The sequence below is a fragment of the Amphibalanus amphitrite genome, unplaced genomic scaffold (genome assembly GCF_019059575.1).
Source record: "Amphibalanus amphitrite isolate SeventyFive unplaced genomic scaffold, NRLGWU_Aamphi_draft 000463F_arrow, whole genome shotgun sequence".
Classification (NCBI taxonomy): Eukaryota; Metazoa; Arthropoda; class Thecostraca; order Balanomorpha; family Balanidae; genus Amphibalanus; species Amphibalanus amphitrite.
The window spans coordinates 44,216-57,297 of record NW_024881957.1 but is presented as its reverse complement, the minus strand read 5'-3'; the positions used below and the strand labels follow the sequence as shown (position 1 = coordinate 57,297).

At 50.9% G+C, this 13,082-nt stretch overlaps 1 protein-coding gene across 8 annotated transcripts in view; it reads left to right on the top strand.

Annotated features, from left to right (window-relative positions):
• Positions 1-1,104: 1,104 nt before the first annotated feature.
• The window catches only part of LOC122391949 (transcription intermediary factor 1-alpha-like), a 46,283-nt gene continuing 34,305 nt past the window's right edge, over positions 1,105-13,082 (top strand). For 4 of the 8 annotated variants that reach the window (XM_043386312.1, XM_043386310.1, XM_043386311.1 and 1 more), the window contains exons 1-5: positions 1,105-1,190; positions 2,780-3,096; positions 3,376-3,575; positions 3,784-3,873; positions 5,911-6,056. In XM_043386312.1, the coding sequence (XP_043242247.1) occupies positions 2,781-3,096; positions 3,376-3,575; positions 3,784-3,873; positions 5,911-6,056 (752 nt within the window). In that variant the 5' untranslated portion in view covers positions 1,105-1,190; position 2,780. The remainder of the gene's footprint in view (positions 1,191-2,779; positions 3,097-3,375; positions 3,576-3,783; positions 3,874-5,910; positions 6,057-13,082) is intronic. The other 4 variants (XM_043386315.1, XM_043386313.1, XM_043386317.1 and 1 more) reach the window with 4 other exon arrangements.

Sequence of the window (13,082 nt, the reverse complement as noted above, 5' to 3'; positions counted from 1 at the left end):
GGGTTGCCTTATTTTAGGGGTAACCGTTTTTCCACTTTTGCAGCTAAGTCGGCTAAAAAGTTATGTGACGAGCACAAAACAACGATACAATCATTGAGGAATGCCGTGGTGGATAGATAAAAAGAAAGGTGATCGAATTCCACAATATGTCAAAAAAACCTTTTCCCAGAGTAAAAAAGTTAGCCGCGTTGTCTGACTGGAGGTTTCATATTTAGTAAGAAAAGGAACATTTAACATTTATCCCCTTAGAAAATACCCGAGATAATCAAGCAATTGCACTGACCGATCCGGGGAGGGGGGGGGGGCATTTATAACCACGCCCACCCACCCCCCAAAAGACCCGAGACCCAAAAGACATTACGCCCATGACGGTGCACGGAAAGAAAAGGGCCATTTCGGCCATTTGCCCCCCCCCCAAAAAAAGCGTCCGGCTGGATCCGCTTATGAGCAATTGCACACTATGTAAACTCGAGATGGTGATTTCCTTCTGATGCATCTCGCAAATGTGTGCTGCTTACAGCCTCTACCGTGCCTAGCAATCATCTATTATTCTGGTTAGCAAGTGTCGACTAGTCGTTTTTTTTCTAGGAACGAACGCATTAAATCGATCACATTTCAATCAGCATGACTGACCTTGATCGATGTTGAAGTATGGCACTATCCGAGGAGACCGAGAGAACACTTCCAGTTGTTATCTTGACCTGGCTGTGAGTCACTGGAAGATTTATCAGCACAGAGCGGCTCCAATGACAAGCACAACCAGAGCCAGTTTCTGCAAATGTAACCTTGAGACGGCTATCGCCCCTTTTGATCTCTAGGGGCCCGGGCCGGGCCATCCAAGGCCATCTATGGGCCATCCAGTCCGCGCCCTTTTCCGCCGCTATCACCTGCGGTATCAGCCTGGCGGTTATTTTTAGCAGCACATCGCCAGCCGCCAACCAATCACCGGGCGCGCTCTGGAATATGCCCATATTTGGCGAGAGTTCCGCCGCGTCGGTTGACCAATCAGCGCCGACGGCTGAAGTCATGCCCTAATATGGTCTTGGCACAGCCGCGCGCATGCGTACCACCTGCCGATTACGTCATCTCCCGCGCCACCAGGCCGGGAAACGGCAGCAGTCGGGAACGCGCGGCGGTCGGGGTATGAGGTGACCGAGTGACAGGGAAGCGTGAGAGGCGTACGAACTGCGGTAAGTGAGACGGCGGAAAGTGTCATTGCATTAAAAAATGTGCATCTTCCCTATCCAAAATGCTTCGGTATAGCCGTCTTGTGCGCAATCGGTGTCTCCCCAGATTCCGTAAGTAACAAGCTTTTGTTGACTACATTTTGTTTGACGATTGTGATTCAACCATCGTGAAGGTGCACTTAGATTAAATTGTGCGGGATAGGAGAGACATTCTTGAAATCCTGATGTAATAAAGAATTTGTGCTCGCTTATCAAAGTACAATGTTGATTAAAATGGTTATGAAGGGATGATGCGTATCGCACGGCTTAATCAAATGTTCATTTCTTTCTAAACCTGTGGGCATGCTATCTTAAACTCGTATTGGCGATAGAAAAGCGCGTAGTATTATGATGCGTGCGAAGTTGCACCGACTCTCTGAGCATGATGGCCTCATGATTATTTCGTGAGTGTCTGTTGTCGTTTTCATGTCGATATCGCATTGGGACCATTGGATGGGCGACATTTCTTTTGTGCAAGATATTCAAGTCTCCACGAGGTTTGTTTGGAGGGGCTCCGTTGGAAAGAAGCTCTTCGCCTGGAATTGAGATGTTTGAATCCAAGTTACAACGTCAACTCTAAGCACGTCATCTGAAGATGCCTTTTGGCCTTTGGGCTGTCATTGGTGATAAGCATTGTCTGCATGACTGAGCCTCGGTGGCGCACAAGGTTGGTTATAACCAGGTAGTACATATATTCTTGACTGGTGGTGGTAGTAGTGACAAGTGATAGTTTTAAGTTGCGACCCTTGGGCCCCAATGACCACTGTAGTCCGGGCGCCAAAAAGAAAAGAAAAACGAGTCGCGACTCTGATCGCGATCTTTCCAGGGAGGGGCATTGTTGCAAGTACCCATACTTCCTGCGGCGCCCGGCTTCGATAAAAGTAGCGGCGGCGAGAAATATGGGCTCTCAGCGTTCGGAAAAGCAGGGAGGCTAAGCACAATTTCGCGCCAATTGCGCGCGGATCCAGATGTTTGTTGAATAGCAACACACCGTTACTTTTTACTACTGCAATGGTGTATCGACAGTAGAATCTGTTACTACCGCATAGCTGGTCAAAGGTCTGGTAAGGTGTGCGTGCGTTACCGATACTGACTCCACTCTCACAAGATATCATTTATTCCACTGGACAAGATTGCTTGCTTATCTTTCAAGTTGAATGTTGTTTGCAGTGCAACGGACGGTCGCTAGTCATCATAGCTAGTAATGTGTGCATAGCAGCTCATGTGACATGACAAGACACAATTGAAATTGTGGTATGGAGACGCTCCTGTCTGTACCTATCACGGTTGTAACTGCACTTTGCTCTATGATAGCGTGCACATCAGCGTCTGTACGGCGCCGGCTGCTGTCATTCACGAGCACGGGCTTGAGGAGAATGCCACGGCTGATGCAGGTTTAGATGGTAATTCTCATCGTGTAGACTAGAGGTGGGTGACAACATATCTTTGAAGTTTTTTTTTTTTAAATGAATATGGACATTGCTGTGTAGCCAATGGCTCACAATTTGTGTTACTGCCAGTGATTCGTTAATTGCTGCATTTCTTTTTTACAGAATGTCACGAGAAAATGCTCAACCCCGCTTGTCCAGCACGCCCGACGAAGAGAGGATGGTGGTCAGCGCATCCAGCGAGGCCCAGCCACCCACGGGTGCGGCCATTCATAGCCCGGGCCAGCCATGCTCAAGCACAAACCCAGAGACGGCTGACGTTATCATTGAAGAAGATTCCACGGAGGCCGTGTCGCGAGTGAAAGGCCTTCTGAGCTGTTCGGCCTGTGGTGTGCTCCTTCAGCATGGGGAACACACACCGAAGTTGCTGCCAAGCTGTCTTCACACAGTCTGTTCTCGCTGCTCAGAACAGGGCAATTCTGGTAAGTGCTTTAATTCTATTTTTGCTGTCTTTAATACCATTAACCTTTATTTTCTGAATTTTAGTGTATTTCGACTTAGCCAATTCAATTCCTGTTTTGAAATTTTAAATGCCAAAGCGCTTCACATTACTTTTTCTTAGTTTTTTTTTTCTCAAGTTGACACTGCCGTGGTAGGAATTGGTATTAATGCATGTAATTATGAAATGGCTTTTCACTTCAACCAAAGATGTATCCACACAAGCTTGACACAAGCCTTCCTATTTTACACCTGTCTTACAGAAGAAGGCTTCCAATGCGGCCTTTGTATGACTACGTCACCCGAGGTGCTCGATCATCCTTTGGTGGAAGAGCTACTGCAACGGGAGCACGTGCAGCAATGCGGCCAGTTTTGCGGACAGTGCGACGAACGTGGTGAACGGATGGATGCTGTCGGTACATGCGAACAGTGCAATATGGAATTGTGCAAAGTTTGCATCAGCGTAAGTGCTCCCAAAGCAACAGCTTGTTGAAAGCTTGCCGCCTTCATGCTGGGGCGAGGGCCATCTTGTTGTTCATGGCTGTGGCTCTTATTGGCTCTTATGGATGTTTTCTGCTTGATGATACATTCATGTACTTTTGCTTTATTGTACTCTACTTGGTATTTGTGCGGCTACCAGTACCGCTCTAACACTTTAACCCTTTTCACAGGCCCATCAGAGGACCAAGGCTACCTGGACACATAACATTTCCATGTTTGATTTTGTCTTCACGGAGCCACAATGCCCGAAACACAACAAGGTGAGTTTGCCAACAATAATTCTGTTCCAAGTGGCGATAATAATATTTTTAGCGACACAAGCTCCCGTCTTTTGTTTTGTCAAACCCTGCTCTAAAAGTTATCCCTCACTTTTGACCACACTCGTCTTAGCCAACCATATATACTCAAAGCCATGGGCCCAAGGGTCTATTTGTAAAAGTTTCACTGCATTTGACTTAAAGAAAGTAAAGAAAATTGTTAAAATATCCAATTTTCTGATCTCTCCACCATCCATTTTTTGTTACTGGTTCCAGCGGTTTCATGCAACCCCTCGACGCTCTCCGTCGACTAGTGTGCGTCTATTGTATGATGTGTTGTGATCACTTGATAAAAGTGGAAAATGTACTACGATAGAGGCCAAGTGTCGCACCTTTAGATTTTGTCAAAAACAGATGCTCTGGTAAAAACCACTTCTGAATATTGCTGTTCAGTCACTTGCATGTCACATTGCTGTCAAAATTTAATAATGAAGAACCGGAAAGCAGGGTAGATTCAGACAGTAGGGCATATAGGCAAAAGTGACTCAAAAAGTTGGTACGATACACCAAGTTCAAGTTTTTCCGGATTCTAGTGCACATCCCTGTATAGCCAGTGTATCTAAACGAAAAAGAAGAAAATAGAGAATAGCGAGTAGCGTTACACAAAGATAAACTTAAGAAGAAGTCGCTTTCCACGTGTGTGTGCATGAACTTTTAATTATACTTAGGACATTTTGAGGGGGTGAATGATGCGATCAAAGCAAAAGATTCGTCGAAAGATTGCGTGGTGTATAAGGGCATAATAGGTATGGTAGTGTGTTTTATGCGTCCCGTCTAAAACTCAGATTCTTTCCGTAGTTTTTGCAATCAATTTATTCCTATGCTAAAATATCGTTTGTGTTTGTTATATTCATGAGCAACATCATTCCGTGTTATGCTCTCAGATTCCCCCACATTGACCCATGAAAAAATAATTTTCTTTTTCGCATCTTGTGCACGAGTTCACGCGTCGACAAATAAATCCCACCTCCACTACCCCGCCACCTGGCTTATTTCAAGTCACAGATAAGTGGCCAAGAATCATACGTGGTTGATCACACCACCCGATGCGAGGGTCACTCGCCAGCGCCACCAGTGGGCATCCGCCGCCACCAGTCCTGTAGCCGCGTCACTCCCCAGCATTTCCAGTTAACTTCAATCAGTGGGCATCCGCCTGCAGCAGTCCTGCAGCTGCGAGCGTCACTCGCCAGCACCTCCAGTTAACTTCCACCAGTGGGCTTCCGCCGCGACCACCCATGTAGCTGCGAGCGTCACTCGCCAGTGCTTCAGTTCCAGTTAACTTCAACCAGTTGGCTTCCGCCGCCACCAGTCCTGTAGCTGCGAGCGTCACTCGCCAGCGCTTCCACTGAACTCCCTCCGGTTACAACCATGCTTACAGTTAAGCTCAAGTATATTGAATGGCCGATAACACAGGTCTCCAGCCGCCAGCTCTTCGATTTGATTATCGTAAAGCCGAAATAACATCTAATAAAATATTGTTCGCCTTTGTTATAATCGTAAGCAGTAAGTACACATCATTCCCAACTCGATCCGTATCATGCTCTCTCACATCCCACACGGCCACAATTTGGCCACAATGACCTGGGAAATGATGATTTACTTTTTCAAAACTCGTGCACAACTTCACGCGTCGATAAATAAATCCCAATTCCAGTTCCAGGTCACAATTCCTTCTGGTGATTTTTTTATGATATTCACTTTTTAACTAGTGCTACCATCAAAACCACGATTCATTGCAGGACGCTTAGAGTGACGGCACTGTCCGATAACTATATGGATGATCAGAGGCGTCGTAGGACAAGGCGTACTGCATGCGGATGAATCGAAATATGGGTATCTGCTCTTGTTTCACTGTCATTTTTTCCAGGGAATTCAATTGTTTTTGTAGCCTGCTTAAATCCGTTCCCCATTGATTGATGTGCAACGATGCCCATATTTCGGGAGTTTGTGTGCTGTGCCTAACCTAACACTCATTTGTAGGTTTATGACAACTACTGCGACACCTGTCGTGAAATGGGATGCGGTGACTGCATCCTGTCGTCACATAGATCTCACGAGTCGTGCACACTCGAGGCGAAGGACGCGGAGATAAAACGGAGGCTACAAGCCAGTCTGGAAAACATGAGGTAAGCTGGGATGAATTCGAATCGTCGTGCATGTTTGGGACGGCTGCCGCTTACCAATGCCTTACGTGATGGTTGCCAATGAATCAAGAGGGCAATATGCAGTCACTTTTTGTGATATAGGGAATGGGGATTAATGAGGCAAAGCCTGGAAGTCCATTTCCATCACTTTTGGCCTCGTGACGTTACAAGCCCGCCAGGGGTGAGACGTAGCACGTGAGTCCAACGCTGCACAGTCGTCCCGTGCCTTGGACTCAATGTTTATACTGCCGGTCGGGATGTTTACACTGACGCTAGCTGCGGGTCTCGGCAGCGCAACCGGTTGAGTACGTGCAGACTTTAAAAAGATCACTTTGTGCCAGGCTCGCCGCCGCCCTCGCGCAGACATTGTCGAAAAATAAATTCACACTTTGTGCAGGCCCGCCGTCGCCCCCGGGCGCATCTAGACGAGCGCGGTTTGAGCAATGAGAAGACTAGTCTGACGGACAAGCTAATTAAACCCAGGCTGAAAGCAGCATCGAACCGCCACCGCTCATTTTTCGGCCAGTGGTCTAAGGCTAAGGCGTCATCATTACGTCAAAGGGACGCTAGGGCACCACTTAGGCTTTACGTTAGGTTCATAGTTCGGCACTCGGTCACCAGGGCCACTGTTCCCGAGGGACGTTGACCGTTTGCTCGATATTAATACAGCATTCACAGTCAGTACCAGGGCTTCGAAGTGAGAATGGGAGTCTGGGTAGACAATCCTGACAGAAGTCTGTGCTTATTTTGAAAGCCAGAGTCTGGGTCGGAGTCACCGAAAATCCGCCAACTCAGCAGTCAAGATGACCAAAAGCACCAGGGACTCTTGGTCAGCGGAGGATATTTGCTGCGACACCTCACCTGCCGTCACTTGCAGCCTGCAGGTGAAGTGCTGCAAACATGCGATCGGGTCTGCTCTATCCGTTCCTCGCGTCGATCGGCCATGAAACTCCAGACCTGAGGACGGTACGAAATGGCATACTCTGTATTGGTCGCGGCGCATATCTCCTCTCCCGTGCCAGCTCTCTGTCACTGTGCCAGCGGCGGTCCCAACTCCAAGTGGCAGCTGGGGGGGGGGGGGATGGCTCAGGACACCACATCTCACCCCCTTTGCATACAAACAGATGACTCACAACAAAACAAGCCTACCCGTGGCAGACACTGTCAAGCGTCACCCCTGCGCGTATTGTCCATTAGCGCAAAAAAAAAACTTCACCATCGCAAAGGCACTTCCGACTTCGAGCACCGCCCCTGCGCCCTGCGCGCCGAGTGCCTGACTGCGCGCGGCGCCGTGGGCTGCCAGGACGGCCGGTCGGTCCGGCCTCCGCCTGAGACGCTAGCCCGTCAAAGTCTGGCTCACCAGCACCGTCTCTTCCTCCGCCCGCCGGCTCGCCTCTGCCGTCCTCCTTCGGCGAGACGGCTCCGTCTCCTCCGTCGTTCCTCGGCCCCCGGCTAGCCTCCACCGCCGTCTGATGGCTCGGCAGATTCGACTCTTCCGTCGTCTCCGGCTCCTCTGTCGTCCACCTCCGCCGCCGTCTGCCGACACGACGGTGTCAGCGCTTCCGTTCGCCGGCTCCCCGGATGCACTCGTTTGCCGGCTCCCCGGATCTGCCTCCGTCGGCCACGCCGGCGCGCGCATGTGTCTAGGCTCAGCCCGGCAGCGGCAGTCCAATTCGCAGCCAGAAGGGGACGGCTCGGGACACTACAGGGTCCTCGCCAGTCGTCTGCGTAAAAATTGACTAGAAGTCCAGGTGCGACACTTCGCCTGGCTTCACTCCCTCGGTGCGCTACGTGGCATTGCATGGACGGTTTGACCACCACATGCATCGCCGACGGCGTAGCGGGCGCATATATCGATGGGCCCGATGACCAGGTGGTGGAGAGATGACCAGACAGTAAACACCACCACCGGCCGTGTCTTTCTTGTTGCACCTCTGGTATGACGCTCCTATTTGCTGCTGGACGCCTAGTCAGCGTTAATCCGCAGATGACCCGATTGCATTTGGTACCGGCAAGATGGCGGTGCTTGCATGCTCTTACGAGGAGCGAGTTTCGCTGGTGCCACCGCTTAGTCAACATACATACGAGCATTGTGCTAAATGACCTCAATCGGGGGACGAGTGCACTTGGACTGGTTCCCCTCGCACTGTACTCCCACCGGAAACGATAAGGTGGAGACCCTGGCAAGAAAGGCAACGCCCTTAACCAAGAGGACCCCGCGGTCGACTGTCAAGGACTCAAGACGACCCACACGGCGGCATCCACCCCGGCGCGAACTGGCTCGATGGGCGTAAATGATCTTTGAAGTTCGGGCGCCCTTTAAACCCAAACATCAGGCCTCGCGGTTTTCATCGGTGGGTGATCGGCGTAGAGCTGTTTTCGTCTTCCGGCGCTCCGCCACCGCCGCTGCCAGCTGGGGGTCGGCAGCCCACGGTTTGGGGTCCGCTTTGGCTCCTCGGGGGATGTGACGTGCACTGGCGTTCATCATGGTCTCCGCCAGGTGCTGGGCCATCTGATTCGTGGTCCGGTCCGGCCGAGGAGGGGCTAGGAACTTCAATTCGTATTCCTCGATGTACGCCGTCCATTTAGTCTTGTGGAACGCCCAGCGTGCCTTGCGGATCCGGCGGGAGTGCGATCCCGTGACTGTCGCGTTAACCACTTTGGGGAGGTGGTCGCTACCGAGGTTCTCGCCGGTATCCCATGTGCATTGTGTAGCGTCTGGCCATGTCCTGGTGTGCCCCCGTTGGATCGGGAGCCGTGGACGGCCCTCGCCCGTAGCCGTCGCGGGTGGCAGCGCCGGTCTTAGCACCCCAGCCGTTCCGATTGATCCAGTCAGGGATAACGAGACATGGTCCGTCTGGTTCGGCGCAGGATGCGTCCCATGAGTCGTGATGGGCGTTGAAGTCTGATGACTTGGTTCGAGGTTGGGAACGAGTCCAGTGAGAAGTGGTCCGTTCGTTCGTCCGCTTCCCCTGGGCGGATCAGTGGGCGGCAGACGTTGTATATGTCATAACTCGACTTTGTACAAGTGTCCGGTTGAGTCCGATTGGAAAAAGATCCGGATGGCGCACCACTCAGTGGAGTCGTCTTGTGGCTGGAGTGGCGATTGATCGATGGTTATGAACTGGATGCCGTCGTGGACAAAGAGCGCCACGTCTCCGCCCTTGACGGATCCGCCACTCCTCACATGCGCCCTGCGGGTAACCGCAGCAGTCAGGTAACCCGAGAGGGATGGGGTCTTGTTCGCTGCCAGCGTAAGGTGGGCTTAGGCTCGGTCCTGAACGTCCTTCGTTACCTCTTCTCCAGATGTCCTCTATACTCTACAGCAGTGGTGGGCCGGGACGTCTCCCAGTCTTTTTCCTGTCTGCCGCTCGGGCCACTGTCCACTAGTCTAATTGAGCCTAAATGTGCATCGTGGTTTAGGTGAATGCCTCCGCCATTTTGGGATACACGGTGGGTAGCGTGCCCTCGCTGAATGAATCCGACTCCGTTCTCCTAAGAATCTCCCTACCGAAAGACGCTATTGATGCATCCCCCATTTATTCACACTTATCAAATTGCCGAAATCAAGGTAAAGGACTGCCGTGTGCCGAATGAAAACTTTATTCGTACAAGTTTCAAACCGTGCCTCTTAACCCTAACGCTTACCTTCGCCACACGAATTAACCTAGGCCTCCTCCCGGTTGCTCGTTGCGTTTACATGCTCGATTCGGGATGAGCTCCATCATCCGATCCGAGGCTCAACCAATCAGGAGATGGCAACGCACGGTTTCGACGACACCGGCCTCTTTTCCCTCGCTGAATCACCGACATCGCGCTGTACATGCATACAAAAACTAGGGCACAACACTTCTTGTACGTCTGGCACCGGATCATCGGCTCGCAGCCGGCCCGCAGCTCACGCAGCTGGCCAAACGCCATCTGCGCCTAGACGGCAACACATTTCGCTGATTTACCACCACCGTGCAGTACATGCATATGAAAACAAGAATACCGACCTTCACAGCGCCGTTCGCGCTTGAGGTCGCTGACGCGGCACAATAAAAAGCAAAGCCGTTTGCGCCACCTAACAACACCCTACATACACGTGCACCGGTGTGTCTGGTACCAGCCTTCATAGCGTCGTCTACGCCGACCCGGCGGCCGCTGACGCGACACAATCAATAGCAAAGTCATCGCCGTATGCATCACCCAAACACCCTACACCAGCTGGGCTTGTTAAATGGCTACCACGTCCGCTTTTGTTGCGCTTAGCCATCGTTCGAGCTCCTGCTTCTTGGTCTGGAGGCCTACTGCGTTCCACGACACGATGGTCAGGCGGCTTTGCAGTTCAGACGATAGCGGCGCCCCGATCCCTCGCCGAGGGCGCTCGCGGTAGGGGGAGGGGGTGGTGGTGTTCGTTTAGTTAAGCGGGCCGGGGAACGCAGCGACCCGGCCGCGCAGCCTCTGAGCCTGCAGGTTGATGAAGTGCTGAGTGCGTCCCGCACCGGGCTGCCACCTTGGGGCTTGGCTGGGTCGCCGGACGACGTGGTGGAGAGTCGGCCACCGGCGACCCCCCCCCCCTCCAAGGGGCGTGTTGAGCCTCGTTCGGTTGACCGGCTTTACGCTCGCCACGCTGGGGCTGGGGTCTCCACGCTGTCCACCTCGGGAAGGCGAAGCTCTCCATACGTTTAAAAGGTCCAGACGGGCCATCAGGTCGGGGCTTTTGTCGTCCACCACACTGGGGAGGGGATATTGTAGTCGCTAGAAATAGCTACGACCTTTCGCAATCACTCCCTACTTCGTGGAGTACGTATGCGCACCGGTCGAAGAGCGGGACCGTCGTGCCGCTGATGCGAGATGTCAAGGCCATTCGCGTGGCAGCGCCCCTGGCGGCGGAGTGTCGCAACTATGGTCCCTGCCAACAGTGTTGCCTCCGCCTAATGGGCAAGACTTCTTTCCTCGGCTCGGCCTCCTCTAGCGTCCGAGAAGGTAAGAGATTCGCCGTGGCCAAATGTAACTTAAGATGGGAAGAATCAGATGACCCGGCACACTTTTTCGTGAGGATTCAGTTGTCCATCCCACAGAGTTCCCTTTTCCGAATTTTGGCCTCCTAAATCTACGAACCCGATGCAGGAGAATGTCTGCAGCAACGACGTGGTGACAGCTCTGGGGATCGTCTTCCTAGACCTGATGGAAGCAAAGACAGGCTTTATGGATGGAAAGAACTTCACGTCTTATGTTGGAAAACCCAATTTTTAACGCGGAGTAAACATTCACGGTGCCCTCCGCTTTTACAGGATGGGTGGTCTATGGCGCATGATCCAAGTTCAGGGTCTGTCACTTTTAACCTCCCAAGTCCCAGTGGAAGTTAATGGTGTGTAACATGACGTCTCACCAGGAAGTGTGCGAGCTCTGGTAAAACGTAATCAACATTTGTTTCACGACTGTTTGTACATGAACACTGAAAACCAAGGATAACACATGCCTCCCACCAACTACACAAAAGCAGGCAATGCATCTCCATTCAGAGCTGCGCGCCGATCCATCGCTTAGCGTGGCGTCGCAAGTCCGGCGCTGGGGTGTATCGATTTTGCCGCTCTTCGGAAGAAAGTTTGGTCCGCCAACAGCCCGGACGGCGAACATAAATCCGATTTAGAAGTTAGGGATATTGCGCTCAAAGAAGTCGGCGGCGAGCCGCGGAAGCTGAAGCGCAGCCATAAGGGACGTCGCAGATCCAGTTCGTTGTGCTTACTACCTGATTCATGCAAACGTGCCCTTATTTTACCCGTATATGTAGTCGCTCACGGAAAATATGCCGACCACCAGGCAGAGTTTTAAAACTTTTTTTTTAGAGTTTGAGGCTGCTATCGGGTTTTCAGGGTGATGATCCGAGTTTCGTGTTAGGTTTGATCACAGGTGATGTCCTGCATTTATTCCGGCCACGGGCCAGGTCGGGTCGGGTGTGTCAGCTCAGGTCAACCAGTAGGCGTTCTGTCAGCTATCCCGCGCCCCGCTGGGCTATTCAGCCATACGCGCCCTGCTGGGGGGGGGGGGTCAGGGGCAGATTCTGCCCCCCTGTCTAACTTCCGAACCGATGGTCGTAGAAAGATGGGGAAAACGGCAATCGAAAGCTCTCAACAAGGCGGATCTTAAAAGCCTTTTTTTGCTTAAAGGAAATAGTTCACTTTCACGAAATTATTTTTTTTTGCAACGATTTATGATTTTTTATGTTCAAAATAATCAGCAAAGAAAATAAAACCTTTTTATAACAAAAGATTTTTTTCCTATATTTTGATATAGGAAAAACTTTTCAGTTTCTGTAAGGCACACGCGATCCAGTATGAAAAGAGCATGGGTCCCGAAAATTCTTCAGAAAGAGAGAAATTATCGCAGCCACCGGCATTTGGGCGATCTGCTCGATCTGATAATGTTCCCCTGAATGTCCTAATTGATCAGTACGAGAATTTCTCTAGAGTTCTCGTAGATAATTTCTCTAGTTTCTGAAGAATTTTCGGGACCCATGCTCTTTTCATACTGGATGGAAATATATGCAAGGCACACATCCTCAACGCAAGACACCTTTGAAATAGAATATCTTTGCCTAGGGTGATCGTTGGGCTGTAAAAGCTCCTGATTTATGCTCGTCTCAGCCCAAGCTACGGAACTGCTATTCCAGTTCAAAACCCATGTTAAAAAGTGAACTATTTCCTTTAAGTAGTTCAGAGGCCAGGTCAAGGGTACAAAATGCAAGTTTCTACAGTATCGGCCTTGCACCGTAGTTGCCGAAAAATGGACTGAGACTGATTGCCCAAAATGTGTTCTTAGGCTACCAAGACAATATTCGTTGCATATAATATCATTCAAAGGTCAAGGCCAGATCAGGTCAGGTCACCAAAAACAAAATATAGAAAAGGGCATGTGCGACACATGTTTTATGGGTCATTTTATTCATAGAATTCAATAGGCATACTTAATAAGTGATATGGACCACCTCTAGATGAATTTCAGGTCGAGGTCAGGTCAAGT